Genomic DNA, 15,640 nt, shown 5'->3' on the forward strand with positions numbered 1-15,640 from the left:
ACGTGTCCGAGTTCAGGATATGATTAGTGAACTTCCACTTTTTTAATATCGGAAATCGATGGGCGATCGTTTTTGCTTGGTCCCAGTCTTCCAACTCCTCACCTCTAGGCCTCAGTTTGAGTCTTTCCTCTTTTGAATCAAAATAGCACCTGCGCCATTGTTGAAGAGACAGGAGCATCACAACGAAGAACAGTAACAGCTTTAATGTAAACGAAATCCCTCGTAGGAGGGAAAACCGGCGCGCGCATATAATATAACACAATGCCGCAGGCACTGCCTGTTGGCGCTGAGACAGACTCTGCATGTAGGTTAAGTCATGGAAGATAGGGCAATAAAGAATTCGCCAACTGTTTGGGATGTTTTTACGACCCAGGGTTTATGATCTGTGGCACAGATTTTTCGTTGCTTTTTGTGGTCAACTGTCGTGAGGCTTTAAGTTTCGTGAGTGTAACTAAATTCTTTCATAATGGTTTACATTTTAGCTGTCTTTTGACACATTTTCCGCTGCTCCGTGATTGGTTAGGCTACAAGTCCCTGTTAAAACCTCCCTTGATGCGTTCATTTTTTCCATGAACTCAGTCAGGTTTTTCTTTGTCGCATGCCAGACATGCATCGGGAAAAAAAAGATGTAAATTAGCCCGTGGCAGTCTCAAGCGCTTATGGCGCTGACTTAAGGTACAGTAAAACGGGCAACAAACACGCAACGTGCCTTGCAACATTGCTGCAAAATGAGTCGCATAGCAATGTTGCGCGTTTTGCCACCCACATCAAACCTGTCTTGCAACAAAGTAGGTACCCGTTAATTAAATGAGCTGTGTCACGAAATTTAGCCAAATTAGGAAATTACAAAATGCCCGTTGAATTAAGAGAAACATAAAAATAACTGCTTAAACCTTTAAAGGAAGGTTAAAATTACATAACAGAAGCAACAGATGCCACGGATGGGAAAAACTGAAGAAGATTGAAACGGATTGAATTAGGGTTTTTGAAAACTGTTCAGCCTAACAGTTTTTCAAAGTTGATCCCTGCTGCTTGCAACTTCAAAAATAATGCTCAGGAGATATATTTCAGGTTTGTCTCGGATCTCTGATTTTATCATTTACATGTAATTTCTTTGCTTACTTTAAGTTCCATAGCGATTGAGGGCGAGTACAGTCGACTCCCGATAATTCGAACCTTCAGGGGAAATAGAAAAAGGTTCGAGTTATCGGGAGTTCGAGTTATCAAGGGTAAAATTATATGGAAAATGATCTGAAGAGAATTGAAAATAACTTCGAGTTAACGGAAGGTTCGAGTTATAGAGGGTTCGAGTTACCGGGAGTCGACTGTAATTGGCAAAATTAAACAAACCGAACTGGACTGCCGTGACACAGCCCTTTTAAGAGGCTTGAATGAGGGTGGTAAAACGCGCAACATCCTTTTTCAACTCGTTTTGCAGTAATGTTGCACGAACAAGTTGCACGTTTTTGTTATGTTCCCTTGTACAAACTTAAAACTTTTTTGGTTTTTCAACAGTTCATTTATTCAATCCATTCCAGTTGATCAGAAAAGAACTCTGTAAACCACGACTTTACGAAACTTATCAAACGGAAACATTTTAGCCTCTCTGTAATCATCTGGCTTGGAGGAAAGTTCTAAACCATGCCGAGGAAACTTTAATCAAGTGTATTTCTTATCTCAAAACCATCGGCCAAGTTCCAGCTGAAGAAAAAAATTCAAGTTAGAGAAGCTTGATCCTACTTCGACAACTCCTAAAAATAAAATATGGATGAAAAGTCGGCTGTCCACATCACTGCATACATCTGCTCTAGCTTCTTATTCTTTGCAATCATGGTGTTGAACATTGTAACGATATTAGCGCTCCGAAGAACCTTTGTGTTACCAAGAAACTTCAAGACGCTGCTTCTAAGTCTTGCAGTGTCTGATGCTGGTGTCGGTCTACTTGTGCAACCACTGTATATTGCTATACATGCAACGCTACACATGAACATACAGGTACCAAACGTGGCGAGAGCCTACTTGGTCATTATGAACACTCTTTGTGTTACTTCGTTTCTTGGTGTTGCAGCTCTAGCTGCTGACAGATTCCTGGCAATTCATGTTCATCTCAGATACGAGGAGCTTGTGACTCATAACCGCGTGACTGTTGGAGTGATATCAATGTGGGTCTTCAGTGCATGTATTTCGTTCCCTGTGCTGCGCGACGCAAAGATAACCTTCTCAATAATTGCATTTGTTGCGATTGCTTGCTTATTGGTTACAGGGGTATTTTACTTGAAGATATATTTAGCCGTAAAACGCCAGGCAAATCAAATTATTACCCTAAATACACCTCGAGGAGAAGAGAATGTAGAAGAGTTAGCTCTTAACGCAAGAAGGCAAAGAAAGGCTGCAACTATGACACTCGGTGTGTACCTTGTTCTTATGGTTTGCTATCTGCCAAGCCTATGTATAACGGCTGTAAAGGTAATATCACCTGCAAACCCTCCATCGCAGATTTTAAGACTTATTAGTGACTTGTTTATTTACCTGAATGCATGCCTCAATCCTCTGATTTATTGCTGGAAGATGAAACCCATTCGACAGTCCGCTGTGAGCATTATACGAAGTACGTTTTCATTTTAAACGGATTTCAGCAACCAGATGATTCTTTTCCTTGAGAAAAACTATGCCCTTTGCCCCAAAACAGTATAAAGACGGAGAAACAAAAAATATCCAAACAAAGTTTCCTCCACACCCTCCAACAATGTTGTGCCGCCGCTGTTAAACGTGCTACCTCTCACATTGTGTAAGGAACAAAAATACCTCAACTCTAAATGGAGGGGGGGTGGGGGGAGGGGCGTAGTTTGCTTTGTTCTCCTAAGAACAACCCCATTTGAGGATAGTGTCTCGACAATTTTGTTGCCCATTGTAGTTGCTTTGTCTAACAATACTTTAAATACAAATTGTTTTCACGTGTATGTGCGTCTTTCAACTAGTTATTTTTTTCATTAAGAATTTTTCTCTAACTATCAGGACAAGGTATTAGTTCAATTTACATTTACCCTTCTTTTCCGTACATTTGTATATAATCTTGTTCAATTTGAGAAGAAATATCAATCAATCAACTTTATTTAAACACGGTAAATGGCTCAGCAAGCTGGTTTTCAGACATGCCGTGTAATAATTACAATTTATAAAAATTAAGACTAGTGATTAACTAACAATACAATATAACAGCAAGAAATGAGTATTAAAGAAATAAGATAAAAATATAATAAAAAGTTATCTCCTAAGATATGGCGAGTTTAAAGCTAGTAAGATCCCCCATCTCACAAGTTTTATTTGACATATAAACTCAGAAAGGTCACAAACGCTCTCGCTCCAACGCTTTGCTTTATGTAGAAGGTATAAATGCGCAAGATGAGATTGCGTTCTATGCACACCATATGTGACCCTCCACAGGAATTTGATGCTAAAGGTGAAAGCACGCTCACGACAAGCTTGCACGACACTCTTACCGTGTCGTAGATCACGGATATGCGCATATTAAATTGAAAAAAACAAAGACGGGCACACTTGCCTTTGTTTTGGTAAATTTAACACGCTAGACCTTATGTTTTTTTTGTAGCGTGCCATATGTCACGGTAAGTGTGCGAATTATAGCACGCTTAGCGTGCAGTTTGGGTAAGACACGCTGAAAACCCTTGATGATTAAAACTGCTAAGATGATAAAAATGGCTTGGGTTTTCAGCGGATTTAATCAGCACTGATAACTGGTCGAAGTGAATCAAATATACCAATTGAGACTGTTTTGGAATTTGATAGTAACCGTAGCCATTTGAAAATCACCACTTAATGGTCGTCTAGCCTGGAATTAACGCGAGATCAGTGTAAAACCAATTCCTCCGGCTGTCGGCTGTTCACCGGAATCGCAAAGAGGCCTGCTATCGCATGTGAGGCACTGAAGATATGTCGGTTGAAATTATAGCTATGCCACCGGAATATTTATTAGCAGTAATGCACAGAGAAATAAAGTTGAATAAATTAGTTTAATATATTTCTTTAAGCCATGCTGAGTCCCACCGTTCACTGTTATACTTTTCAAGCGACAACGTTTTTTCAATCAGATACTATCGCTGTGATCGCTGAGGTAAAACTTTTTCTTTCTTGATAGTTACCAAAAAAGGGTGCCGTTCATAATCATTTTTTTGTGGTTCCTTTTTGTAGAGGAAATTTATTTAGTTTATAGATAACACGCCTTGCGTGCTTTTGCGCACACTGAAAGCGTGTTGTGCTTTTTCGCACGGGGCTTTTGTTTAAAAACTTTAACACGCTCTTTTGTTCGTCTTGCTCACGCTTAATTGTCTCAAGCGTGTCCTCTGAAACAAAAGAAATTGCTAATGAGGCAAGATTGCAAGCGTGCTAAAGCGTGTTAGAATAAATTCTATTGTTTTAAAGTGAAAGCGTGTCGTGCGCGTGCTTTCACCTTTAGCATTAAAATCCTATGGAGGGTCACATATTCATTCTTGAGTTGATGTTATACGGGCTATTCGCGACGAAGACTTTTAGCTCAACACAGTGTTGTAAGTTTAAGGAACTGTTACAGGAGACCATTTACAGCGAAAATTTTTATCGCAACAAAAATGTGCACGCGAGATGTGTTAGAAACAGACGTATTACTCGGAACGACTTTTGGCGCAACAAACAACCTCGTCTCCAGAGGAAAGGGAAAAGCCCTTGAAACGAGGAAGCAAAAAGAGTTCGCAGATGGCGTTGCCCGGAAAATTGATGACACGTATGTTACACAAAATAAATTTGAGCGAAATTCGTGAAAATCTTTCCATGGGCAGAAATTGGGAAAATTTTCACTGGGAAGCGCTGTGTAGTTTACATAAAGAATTACGGTAATTGGTATTTACCACCGTATTCGACCGAGGTTCTGGACTCATGTTACCGACTCGCGTACGGGCGACTAATGGTGGTGTTAAGCCAACGTATTTACCCTTAAACAGGAGCCGCTGATCAAAATAGTTGTTTTGAATCAGAGAGGGGAAAAGCAAAGCTACAAATCGATATGAATTTCTGTAGATTTGAACAAGTCTTCGCAGAGTTATTGCAGATTGAAGAAAGGAGATTTCGGGCGTTTTGCCGTGGAACTGAATTTTGTTGCCCTGACCAATTTTTAAAAGCAACTAGAAGGGCAAAGAAATCAGCACAGAGGCTGAACATTTGATAAATAAGACTTCATACGGTTCTTTTCCTGTGGCGATCACGGCACTTGCATGGAATATCCGGCTTACTTGTTTGCTACGGCGCTGCAAAATCTGGTTCGAATGCAAAACTGCATTTTTCACGCATGCGTCGCAAGTATGTAGCCAGCATTCGTTTGGACTTCCACTTACAATGAATGGAATGCACAGAACGCAATTTGATCACTCGCAATCGGATCACGCGCGTTTTGACAATCTATCACGTGAAACTTATGCAAAGCACAGCATTTGAGCAAAAGTGTTTTGCCCTTTGATCGTTGTCGCCTGCACTCCGTAACCTTTGGTTATTACTAGTTTTCTACAATTATTTGGTCACTGGTCTTTCAATAGAGGGTGGCTGCTTAACGGAGGTTCAACTGTAGCTGTAGCTTTGTAAATATGATCATATAACTCCCGTTCTAGTTAGACTTCATTGGCTCCCTGTTTCCTATCGTATAAGGTTTAAAAAGCTACTGCTGACTTACAAAGCACTTAATGATTTATCTCTCTTAGATCTCAGTCTTAACATTTGCTTAGTGTTCCTAAATCTAGAACTGTTACCTATGGCGTACGTATGCGCTCCTAAGCTATGGAATGAACTGCCTTTTCAGTTGCGCATGTCGTCAAATATACAAGCATTTAAATCAGGATTGAAGACAATGCTTTTTAAAATGGCCTATCTTTAGATGGGCATTTTCTTCATTATTTTGCATACTATTATGTATTTTCTTTTGTTTCCTATTTTTTTTGTAGTGTGTAAGATGTAATCAGTAATTATTTTTTAATTATATATAATTGTAGAATTTAGTATAGTAGGATGAAATTGTAAAAACTATTTTATAGTTAGTATAAGGTTTACAATTGTAAAGCGCTATGAATTAATGTATTAATAGCGCTATAAAAATGAAATATATTATTATTATTATTATTATTATTAGCTTATTAATAAGAAGTACATGTAACATAAACTATTAAAGTTATAAATTTATGTAAGCTCCTATGCTGTTTTTTCGGATCATTTTAAAGCTTTCGCTCACTTTTTTTTGACCTAATTTGCTGTTTATACTTCTCCTCACTTCGTGGGACATGTTTTATTAGAATGTCCCATTATTCTTCTCCCACCGCGGTTGAGTTTAGTTTAGTTTGCTGTCAAGATAAGAGGGGTCTATGGCTCGGTGATATGTCTTTAGACAAACGAGGTTACACAGTTTGGTTCGTATGTGCTCTCTTATACTGCCGTACTTTACAATTTCCTTCCTTCTCACGGAAGAAGGTGATGGTAGCGTCGCAGCCGCTTTCTTGGCCACAACAAAAATCCACTAGGATAAATAAGATATAGGCCACTTCGAAAAATACCATAATACTCTCAAATTGCGGTTTGGGTAGAGATTCGTGTAAACCTGACTTTCAAATTATCGTCTCTTCTTCCCACAAACTACACGTGCAATGGCCAGTTTTCAAAATTACCATAGTAATCTATACTGCATAATTATTCCGGCCTATTTTTGTTGGGGAGCCTTTGCGAGCCAGCACACTGTTCTGTACAATATCTGGAAAAAGCCAAAATTTGTCGGATGTAAGATCACAAGCATGAGCAGTCGATTGGTTTTCTTATTATCTGGGGTATTCACTCCTATGCGATGACATTATGTCTTGTAAATTTCCATAGTGCAGGCAGATTATCAAGCAGGTGAGTGTGAGTGGTGTGAGTAATTCCGTTTTAATTTTCGAGATGTATTTATTTGCTTGTGGAACTCAAGTATTCATCAAGGTCTCGATCCAGAGCGTTTTTAACAATGAATCTCGAAAAAGACGAGAGATTTATGTGTGTTTGGCTGCTCTATTCGTCGCGTCGCTAGTCTGGGAGAAAGGAGAAGAAGGTGTGAAGCAAACCAGCTTAGCGTCTAAACAGTCTAAAGCCACTTAGGAACAACATTCAAATCAAAGTATTATTCGCCCGTTCAGACGTTAAATTGGATTATTGTGTCAAATTTTCCAGTGCCCGTTGAGGTTAATTTATTCAGCTGATAATTTGACCATTGAGAAACATTTGTCCGTTGTGGCTAAAGAAAAGCTTGGAGCCATGGATTTAAAATGTGTATCGCGCTCTGAAGCTAACCCCGGACTAACCATTCAACCGTAAAATTATTTGACTGTCGCGTTGGTAAGGGCCTGCTACGAAGGCTACCGTAGGGTCCAATAGAAGTTAAAACAAACTTCTTGAGCTCCAAAGGGTTTGCCCTTTGACCCTGAATATTCCTGAAAATGTATCATTATTGCCGAAAGGCGCTTCGGGAGGTTTGACGAACAAGTGCTTGACTGGGTCATTAAAGATACAACATACACCGTATTCACAAATGGCGGATACGCGGGAAAAAACTAGTGCCTAGTCATGAAAGCGAGGCGTTCTAGGATAAACAAAATTCGCAAATGGAAACTTTCGGTGATGTTGCAGTGTTTAGCACGGATTCCACCTAAAATAACTTTGTGCGGACTTCTTTTTAAATACGATGCAAGGAAACAAGTGATATTCAACAACAACCTGCTAACAGCAGCCCCAATAAGGATAGACTACCGATCCAAGCCAGTTCTTCCAGCAACAGTTTCAGTACCATCAACAACTCTACAGGTACAGTGAATTTCTATGGTGCATTTCCTGGCTTTCCAGGTCTATCTAATGTGCCAGTGCCAACTCACCAAAGCACAAAGCCACGACGTACATGGAAAAGGATCAGAGCTTCTGTACTCTTAGACTCAGATGAGGACTAGCTATTGCTGACTGTACAAAAACTTTAAATTTACACCTTTCTTGTATTCATTGTAGTTTTGCACCTTTTTAATGTGTGCGTGTTTTGTACAGACTAAAATAATTAATTTTATTTTTTCTGCACTTTGTTAATTGCATTCTTTTGTTAATCTTTTCCATCTTTATTGTGTGTGTGTTATTTCTTTACACACTTTTATTTCTTGATATTGAAAACTGGATAGTTTCAACATAATGAAATTCTAAATTTTTTGACCTTAAAGTTTTACAGTATTGTTATATTTATTATATTTATTAAATTCAATTGTGATAATGAAATTCATTTCTATTTGGACTACAGCATGTATTTAAAAATGAATTAAAATAAAAATATTATTTAGATTTCAGTCTGTTTTTTATCAGAGACAGTTCCCATAGTTTTCCTTGCGAAGCTGTATTTCCTCACTAGCTATATGATTAATAAGTAAGAGGACTACATGCTTGTCCAGTTTGGAAATAATTGGATTCAAAAAATTCCTCTGACAGCCAAATTGGACTCGGCCTACGGCCTGGTCCAATTTTGGCTGTCCTGGGAATTTTTTTAATCCAATTATTTCCAAATTGGACAGCATGTAGTCCTATTATATATACTAATCAATGGCGTAAACAAACCTCGCAACGTACGCACTTTAAATTCCACTGATGGCCTGCGGGACCGTTTCTCGAAAGGCAAATACTAAAATCAAAACCTGTTAAATAATAGCACTGTTCCTAGCTCAACCTGTCAACTGATAGTTTCATTGTACAACTTTAAAAACTATTTAAAAAACGTCTATCTTGCACGCAAACGCAGAGCACATAAAGCAGCTTTCTGGACCCTAAAAGTTATTGGAACTTCTTAGAAATGGGCCGTTTGGAAACGTTTGGAAAACAACTTCATACAGTTCATATAAGACACAGCACTTTTGCTCATATTTACTTTTTAACGAAGATCTCCTGATCTCCTGATCTAGTCTGCGAATACATCCACCTCAAGAGACTATAAAGGGGACAGAGAGGGCATCCCCCATATACACCCTATTCCATAGGTAATTCGTCTCGAGTTATTTTTAGAATCGGGATAAAGTTACCTCGCGCGAGGCGTGGATGTTTCGTGGAGGTTTCGCATGACCAAACGCCGTGCAAAACATGTCGGGCGAGAGGCAATGAAAGCGTAAAAAGATCGAGAGCATTCCTGAATATTGAAGCGAAATGAGTCGGCGCTCACCTGGGAAAAAGGAATCGCTGGACTCTTTGACATTCCGTGAAATCAGTTTAACTCGAAGTTGTCGTAACCTCAGTGCTTGAATAAAATGAGAAATTTCGCAGGTTTATTGAAACCGGTCGTTTATACAATTTAGGGAGTTTAAGATCCAACGACGCGGACGACAACTAGAACGTCAAAAAAACAATAGGTTTAATTAGCAAAACAACAACTTCGCACGTGCAACACACTTTTTTGTTCATTTTTTTCCCGTTTTTGCACGACTACGACGTGAAAATGCCTAATTTCGCGTTTTATGGAGGACGCAAATAAGCAACGACGAAATTTTATTTCTCTTTCTGAGCTTGAATATCGTCCCTTGAAATTCAGCTTTAGGAGGATTCGCCTACAATTGACAAAGTAAGTGGGTAGGAATAATCGCTATAAAGACTGAAAAAAATAAACATCAACCAGAAATTGCTCTCTTCAAACTGTAAATTATAAATGATCCTGAGAGAATATGCAGTGTGTTAAGGATTTCCCTGCTCTATACAAGAGAGGAAGGGCGATTCTTTTTTAATTTCGGTTTCGCTGACACAGCTTTCGCAGAAATCTCGCTGCAGTCGTTTTCGTCGACAAAAGGAATAGCAAAATGGCTCTCCGTGTCTTCCCCCATTTTGTTCTGCGTCATTTCGTGAAGGACGCGTGGCTCTCAGCGTGGGTCATCCACGCGGAACACATTCGCGCTATGTGATTGGCTGTTGTCTAATCCCCCTTGAGATCTGTGGTGTTAAAAATAACTCGAGACGAATTACCTATGGAATAGGGTGTATATGGGGGATGCCCTCTCTGTCCCCTTTATAGTCTCTTGATCCACCTGTAATAACTTACACCCGCTAGGGACGTTTCGCTGGCGTTAAAAAACGTTAAAAAGCGGAAGTATTCGCAGGCTACTAATGATCCTATTTTCAATGATGTGAGTCACAGAGCGGAGCACGTTTTCAGATAAACAACTTATTTTTTACAAGCATTATTCAGTCGTAAGATTGATTGTTTGTTTGAGGAATGTTGGAAGGAAACAAGAACTGTAACAAGCAAGTTATTTTTTAAATAAAACCTCATGTATGGTTAAGTAATTAGCAAATTTGTAGTAAATTTGGCAGAATTTATACTAGAGACGAGGTACCCATCTAAGTCAAGTTATCTGTCTGAGACGGATAGATCGTCTAGATATAGATCTAGTGTTCAGACGAATTTTGGCCCCAAATCCGTCTCGTCTGTCATCACGTCTTCAATGACAGACGAATCAAGTGTAGACGAATTTGGGGCCAAAATTAGTCTAAACACCGAATTTATATCTAGAAGATTGATTGACCTCAGACGGATAATTCGTCTGCAGTTTAAATTCAGCTAATGTAAACAGAAACATTGACATTAATTTTTGAAGCAGTTTCTGAGCAACCTTTAGAATTTTTGAGAATTTTTGAGCAACTTCCTGAGTAATTCTGGATATCCTTTTTTAGCAATTTGGAGCATCTTTTGGACAGCCCTTCGGAGACGATTTTCGCAAACTTTGGCAAAAATGCGTCTCAAGAAATTCAACAAGCAGCTTCTGAAAATAAAAACACTTCATGACAACTGAAGAATTGACATTTTGCCACCTTTTAATTGTAATTGACATTTGCCAACTTAAAAAGGGAAAAATAAAGCTTTTCATTCCCCAACCCCTCCATCCAATGTTGTGCCGCTGTTCAAGCTACCTGTAGAAAACAACAAGCACCCAACCGTGAAACAGCCCAACTTTGAATAGAAGGGATGAGGAGGGATGTGTATTGTTTTGTTCTCCAGTTCCCCTATTCGAGGACAATGTCTAAATTTTGTCCCCGATAATGGGCCATAATAGTATTTACTAGAAAGAATGTCACGGCGTTCCCAAAATTTTCAGTCGACTTGCCGTGGGGGGCAAGGTGTGCGGTGCGCGTTACATCGTTCATTTTCTTCCCTTTGATAAATCAGCTTTGCATGTCATTCATCATATCTTTAATTCACACTTCGTTTAATTTCCATCTTCGCGCTATTTCTTGTACACGCCGTAGTCTGAGGTTGTCATTGGTGGTATCATAGTTGTCGTCAAAGGCCCCCTTTCTGTCGGCCTTCCTGTTGCTGAAATAGTAATTTCTTTTCCAGTTATGACGTGGATCATTTCGACCGCTCCATAGAAACCCATTGGCCATGCTTTCACACATGGTAAACATTATTGCAAGCAGTGTCAAAGTCATTAAAGCAAAAACTGCCTTTCCCATCGTCGATCTGAAAGATAACAACAAACAGAAAGGCTAACTGTTAAATAAATAGAACAGCTAGATGGGAGAATTAAAAGTAGACGAAAAGTTTTGTTTCTATAACAAGGTGCGCTTATTTTATGTATCAGTGGACAGAACGCGAAGTTTACTTGTTGGAGTTTAACCAAGCCCGAGAGCGGAGCTCCCACACTGATCGTTTTCTTGGAACTATTAACTTTAAACCATAGTATAAAAGGAAGGCCAATCTTAATTTTATGCTGAGCTTGTGTGCATGCGCAAGAACACAGAATTGTTTTTTCTGCTCTACATCAACAATATAATCAACACGTCAACCATATTACAACTGATATTATTTGCCGATGATACAAACGTTTTTGTGTCTCACAAGGATAAAGACTGCCTGACTAATATACTGAACGCTGAGCTAAATAAGTTGTCATTATGGTTTAGAGCTAACAGGCTTTCATTAAACTTGAAAAAAACCAAATTCATTGTATTTAAACCATTCCAAAAGCGTACAAATCAAACTATTCAACTTTTAATTAATAGCCAAAAAATTGATCAAGTAAAAGAAACAGTTTTCTTGGGAGTAATCATGGATGAAAACTTAAATTGGAAATCTGAAATCTCACATGTCGCTAATAAAGTTTCTAAATGCACAGGAATTATTCGTAAATCCAGTTTCTATTTATCTACGAAAACCTCACGAACACTAGTCTATCCATACTTTTTTTACTGCAACTTAGTTTGGGCCTCTACTTACAGAACTAACCTTATTCGTCTTGAGATTTTACAGAAACGAGTGATCAGAACTATAGCTAAAACCACTTTCGATGCACATACTGATCCAATCTTTCAAAATCTTGGTATCTTAAAATTTCATGAGATATACTTAATACAACTAGGCTTATTCATGTACTCCTATCAAAACCATACTCTACCTTTAAAATTTCATTGTAAATTTACCTTACAAAGTCAAATTCATTCGTATAATACAAGAAACTCGTGTAAATTTCGTCTGCCTTTCTGTCGTTCTCGAACCAAACAATTTTCCGTTTTTTATCAAGGACCTAAATTTTACAACACCCTAAACACCAACATCATCAACGCTTCCTCACCTTTTTCCTTTAAAAGAGTACTTAAGGCATTTATTTGTAATAATTATTAGTATACTCCAACAGAAATCTTGCGAAAAAGCCTTTTAATATTCAACATTATTTGTAAACTTCCGTAATATTGATTAGTTTAATTTTCCACCTGATATTATTTTGTATCCGTCGCCGTAATTTTTATGCCATCTTCGAAAAATTGTAATTGAGGAGGCCTAATTAACATAAGCTCTATAGTTTCCTTTAGGCCTCCTCGCCATTTTTTCCTACATTTTTTTTGGCATTTTTTTGTAATTATTGTAATCGTGTGGCAAATAAATAAATACAAATACAATACAAATACAAAAGCTGATTCGACAACATTTCAAATCAGTTTTGAAAACATTATCAGCTTGAATTAAAATTCGACCATTTACATTATAATTAATACCATATTTGCCAGATATAATCAGGTCCAGTTTGAAATTGCCTAGTTTTAAAATATAAAGGTATGGAGTTTGTAAAAAAGTTTTTAGAAACATTTGAAAAAAACATGCAAACCATTGCCAAGTAGTTACATGATTTGAAGTCGAGATCAACCGCAAATTGTGTTGTACAGTTTAGGAATCAGTCCTCACCACCCGAATTAGAATATTAAATGAATGTTTTAAAAGATTACTTTAAAACAAACTTTATTTAGGCCTGAGTTAAAAGCAAATAGTAGCCAACCAGTTTTATCAGACAGTTTTAGTTTATTAGAACAAAAACATGTCTAATTTTAATGCAATCTTATTACCTGTAAAACATGGTTCTTTAACGAGTTGACTAGCCAGCACTTTTGAGTGATTTTACTTTTTTACCCGTGAAATGGGTAGTGGTAAAAATACTACGCACTATCATGCACCAATTCCATTGTCTTCTTTTGATTACTCATGTCTTAACTTGGCATTAGTTGTTAGTATCCGTTTCACTGCGTTAAGTGAAATCGCTCTCCCTCAGTATACGGCCTGAACTATGTATGCCACATTGTTAACTTCGTTAAAAATCAATTTGACTCCGTGGTCATCAGTTTGAAGTTATTCGTTCATTTCATTCTAATATTGTGCTAATTTCATCTTATCATAGGAAAACACAAACGACAAAAATATTGGAAATCTATAAAAAATATGCTCTCAACACACGGAATTTGTAATAAACTATTACTAATTGATTGTGCTTCCATTAAGAGAAAAGTCCACAGCTGCTCTGTTCCCCTGTGAGAATTATTATTATTATTATTTTTTTAAAGCAGATATATGCCCTCAAGGCGAATCAGGCAAGCGCTCAATTTTGCCTAATCATGCAACAGTTGGCGTGCCTCTTTGTGATCTGAGCAGAAAAAACAGAACTGATCGAGGTCTATTTTTTGAAGTTTGTGGTAATCAAGATCAATACTACAACCTTAGGAAAGCTATTTTTACTTACCAAAGCCTGAAAATTTACAAAAATCTTGTGCATGTACTGAAATTCGTAACTCTCTTGAAAACGTATAATCGTTTAAAAAGAGGAAAAGGGGAAGTGTGGGCAGTATTAATTATTAAATTGTAGAAGCAGCATGCACACGTAGTTTTTCTTTCACAAGGAAGAAATTGTATATTAAGTTCTTTGTAAATTTTAAATTGCACATATCCTATTAGCCACTCCCCTCAGAACTTTTTCAGGGAGAGGGAAAGTTTTCAACACTGGTTTGGGAACTTCTCCCAGACAATTAATGAAGAAGGAATAAGCCTTTGATGCCATGTGAGTTTCAAATTAAGATAGATCATCACACTGGGAATTAGAACGTCCCCTAATTTTTACGAACAGTCTGTGGGTTATTAAATGTCCTTCATAATTTACAGTCAAAGTCCGCTTTACGGAGTTTGCTTCGTCCCTCGAGAAAGAAAGCCCTTAAATTTCCTCTAAACTCAACCCCTCAACCGTCGCCGATTGAGCTAAACTGGCGGCTAACCAAGGTTTTCGAAATAGAAAAACTGTTACAAGCGGTGGATAGAAAAGCGAGAGGGACAGAAATTTTATCATCAACATTAAAGTGGGATTTGCCTCCGGGAAAAAGGCTCTTGCTTCAATAAAGTAGGAACGTTGGTACGGTTAAAAAGGAAATTAAACTCAAGGCTTTAATACAAGAATCCATAACCATGTGGCGGTGGGTGTATATATTCGAGATGTAAGTGATAGATCTGGCATTTGAGAACGGGGTATCTAAACAACGAGGGTGATAATTCTAAATACACTGGCTATTTCTTTGAGAAAAGGGAAGGTTGCCTCGTATGTAGCAAAAAGATTGGGGCTGCTAGAGCTTTCTGGTAATGATCTGTGTTTGGTAAATCGCAAAAGGAATTTGATATTTAACAGTACCTGAAATTTAGGTCTCCCAATAACTTGACAAGCAGCTTCAGCATCGTCTCTGTTATAAACGTTAAACTTTTTGCCTTTTTATTGACTGCGTCATTAACATTTCATTTCAAATTAAATAAATTATTAATATTATGGAAAAACTATATTGAACCCCCTTTGTTAATAACGTAGTTCGTTTGTACAACAAGTTAATTAGATTTTGCTGATAAATATCTAGAGATATACGATTCCCTCCAGTTGCTGAAGTTTTTTTATCGGACAGAGCCAATAAGGAAAATGTTTTTCACTATCTAAAGGTTTATATAATTAACAGCTTTGATGTAAACCCAGTCAACTACACTGCCTTGGTTCCCGAGATCGAACATCACAATTATCCTTTGTAAGGATACAGTGTATACAGTTCCCTCTTGAGAGGCAGCGGGTCTTGAAAATCAATTAGCTACTCACGTCATGTCTCAGTTATTAAAATTACTCGATAACCACGTACAACTCCCAGAACGATACTCAAATTCTCAAAATTCAATCTATAGTAGGACAGATTGAAGAGACATAACAGATAAAAAGCACGTTTTTTTTCGTGATAAACCATCAATACGATTATAATAAATAGAATGTAAACGATGATTTAAGATTTA

The 15,640-nt window shown here is 37.8% G+C and overlaps 1 protein-coding gene and 1 long non-coding RNA gene across 2 annotated transcripts; one reads left to right on the top strand and one right to left on the bottom strand.

Moving 5' to 3' along the window:
- Positions 1-1,764: 1,764 nt before the first annotated feature.
- On the top strand, positions 1,765-2,625 carry LOC140941826 (beta-4C adrenergic receptor-like). The gene has a single exon (XM_073390834.1). The coding sequence runs from the start codon at positions 1,765-1,767 to the stop codon at positions 2,623-2,625; it is 861 nt and encodes a 286-aa protein (XP_073246935.1).
- An 8,615-nt stretch (positions 2,626-11,240) lies between these two features.
- On the bottom strand, positions 11,241-15,108 carry LOC140940119 (uncharacterized). The gene is made up of 2 exons (XR_012166301.1): positions 15,006-15,108; positions 11,241-11,527 (listed from the first exon to the last, which is right to left on the bottom strand). It is a non-coding gene; the product is annotated as an uncharacterized lncRNA (long non-coding RNA).
- Between the last annotated feature and the right edge of the window lie 532 nt (positions 15,109-15,640).

Source organism: Porites lutea, chromosome 6 (assembly GCF_958299795.1).
Source record: "Porites lutea chromosome 6, jaPorLute2.1, whole genome shotgun sequence".
In the NCBI taxonomy this organism is placed as follows: domain Eukaryota; kingdom Metazoa; phylum Cnidaria; class Anthozoa; order Scleractinia; family Poritidae; genus Porites; species Porites lutea.

Bases quoted from the DNA above. Each gene is read 5' to 3' on its own strand.
- LOC140941826 (XM_073390834.1), top strand. From the start codon at position 1,765: ATGGATGAAAAGTCGGCTGTCCACATCACTGCATACATCTGCTCTAGC.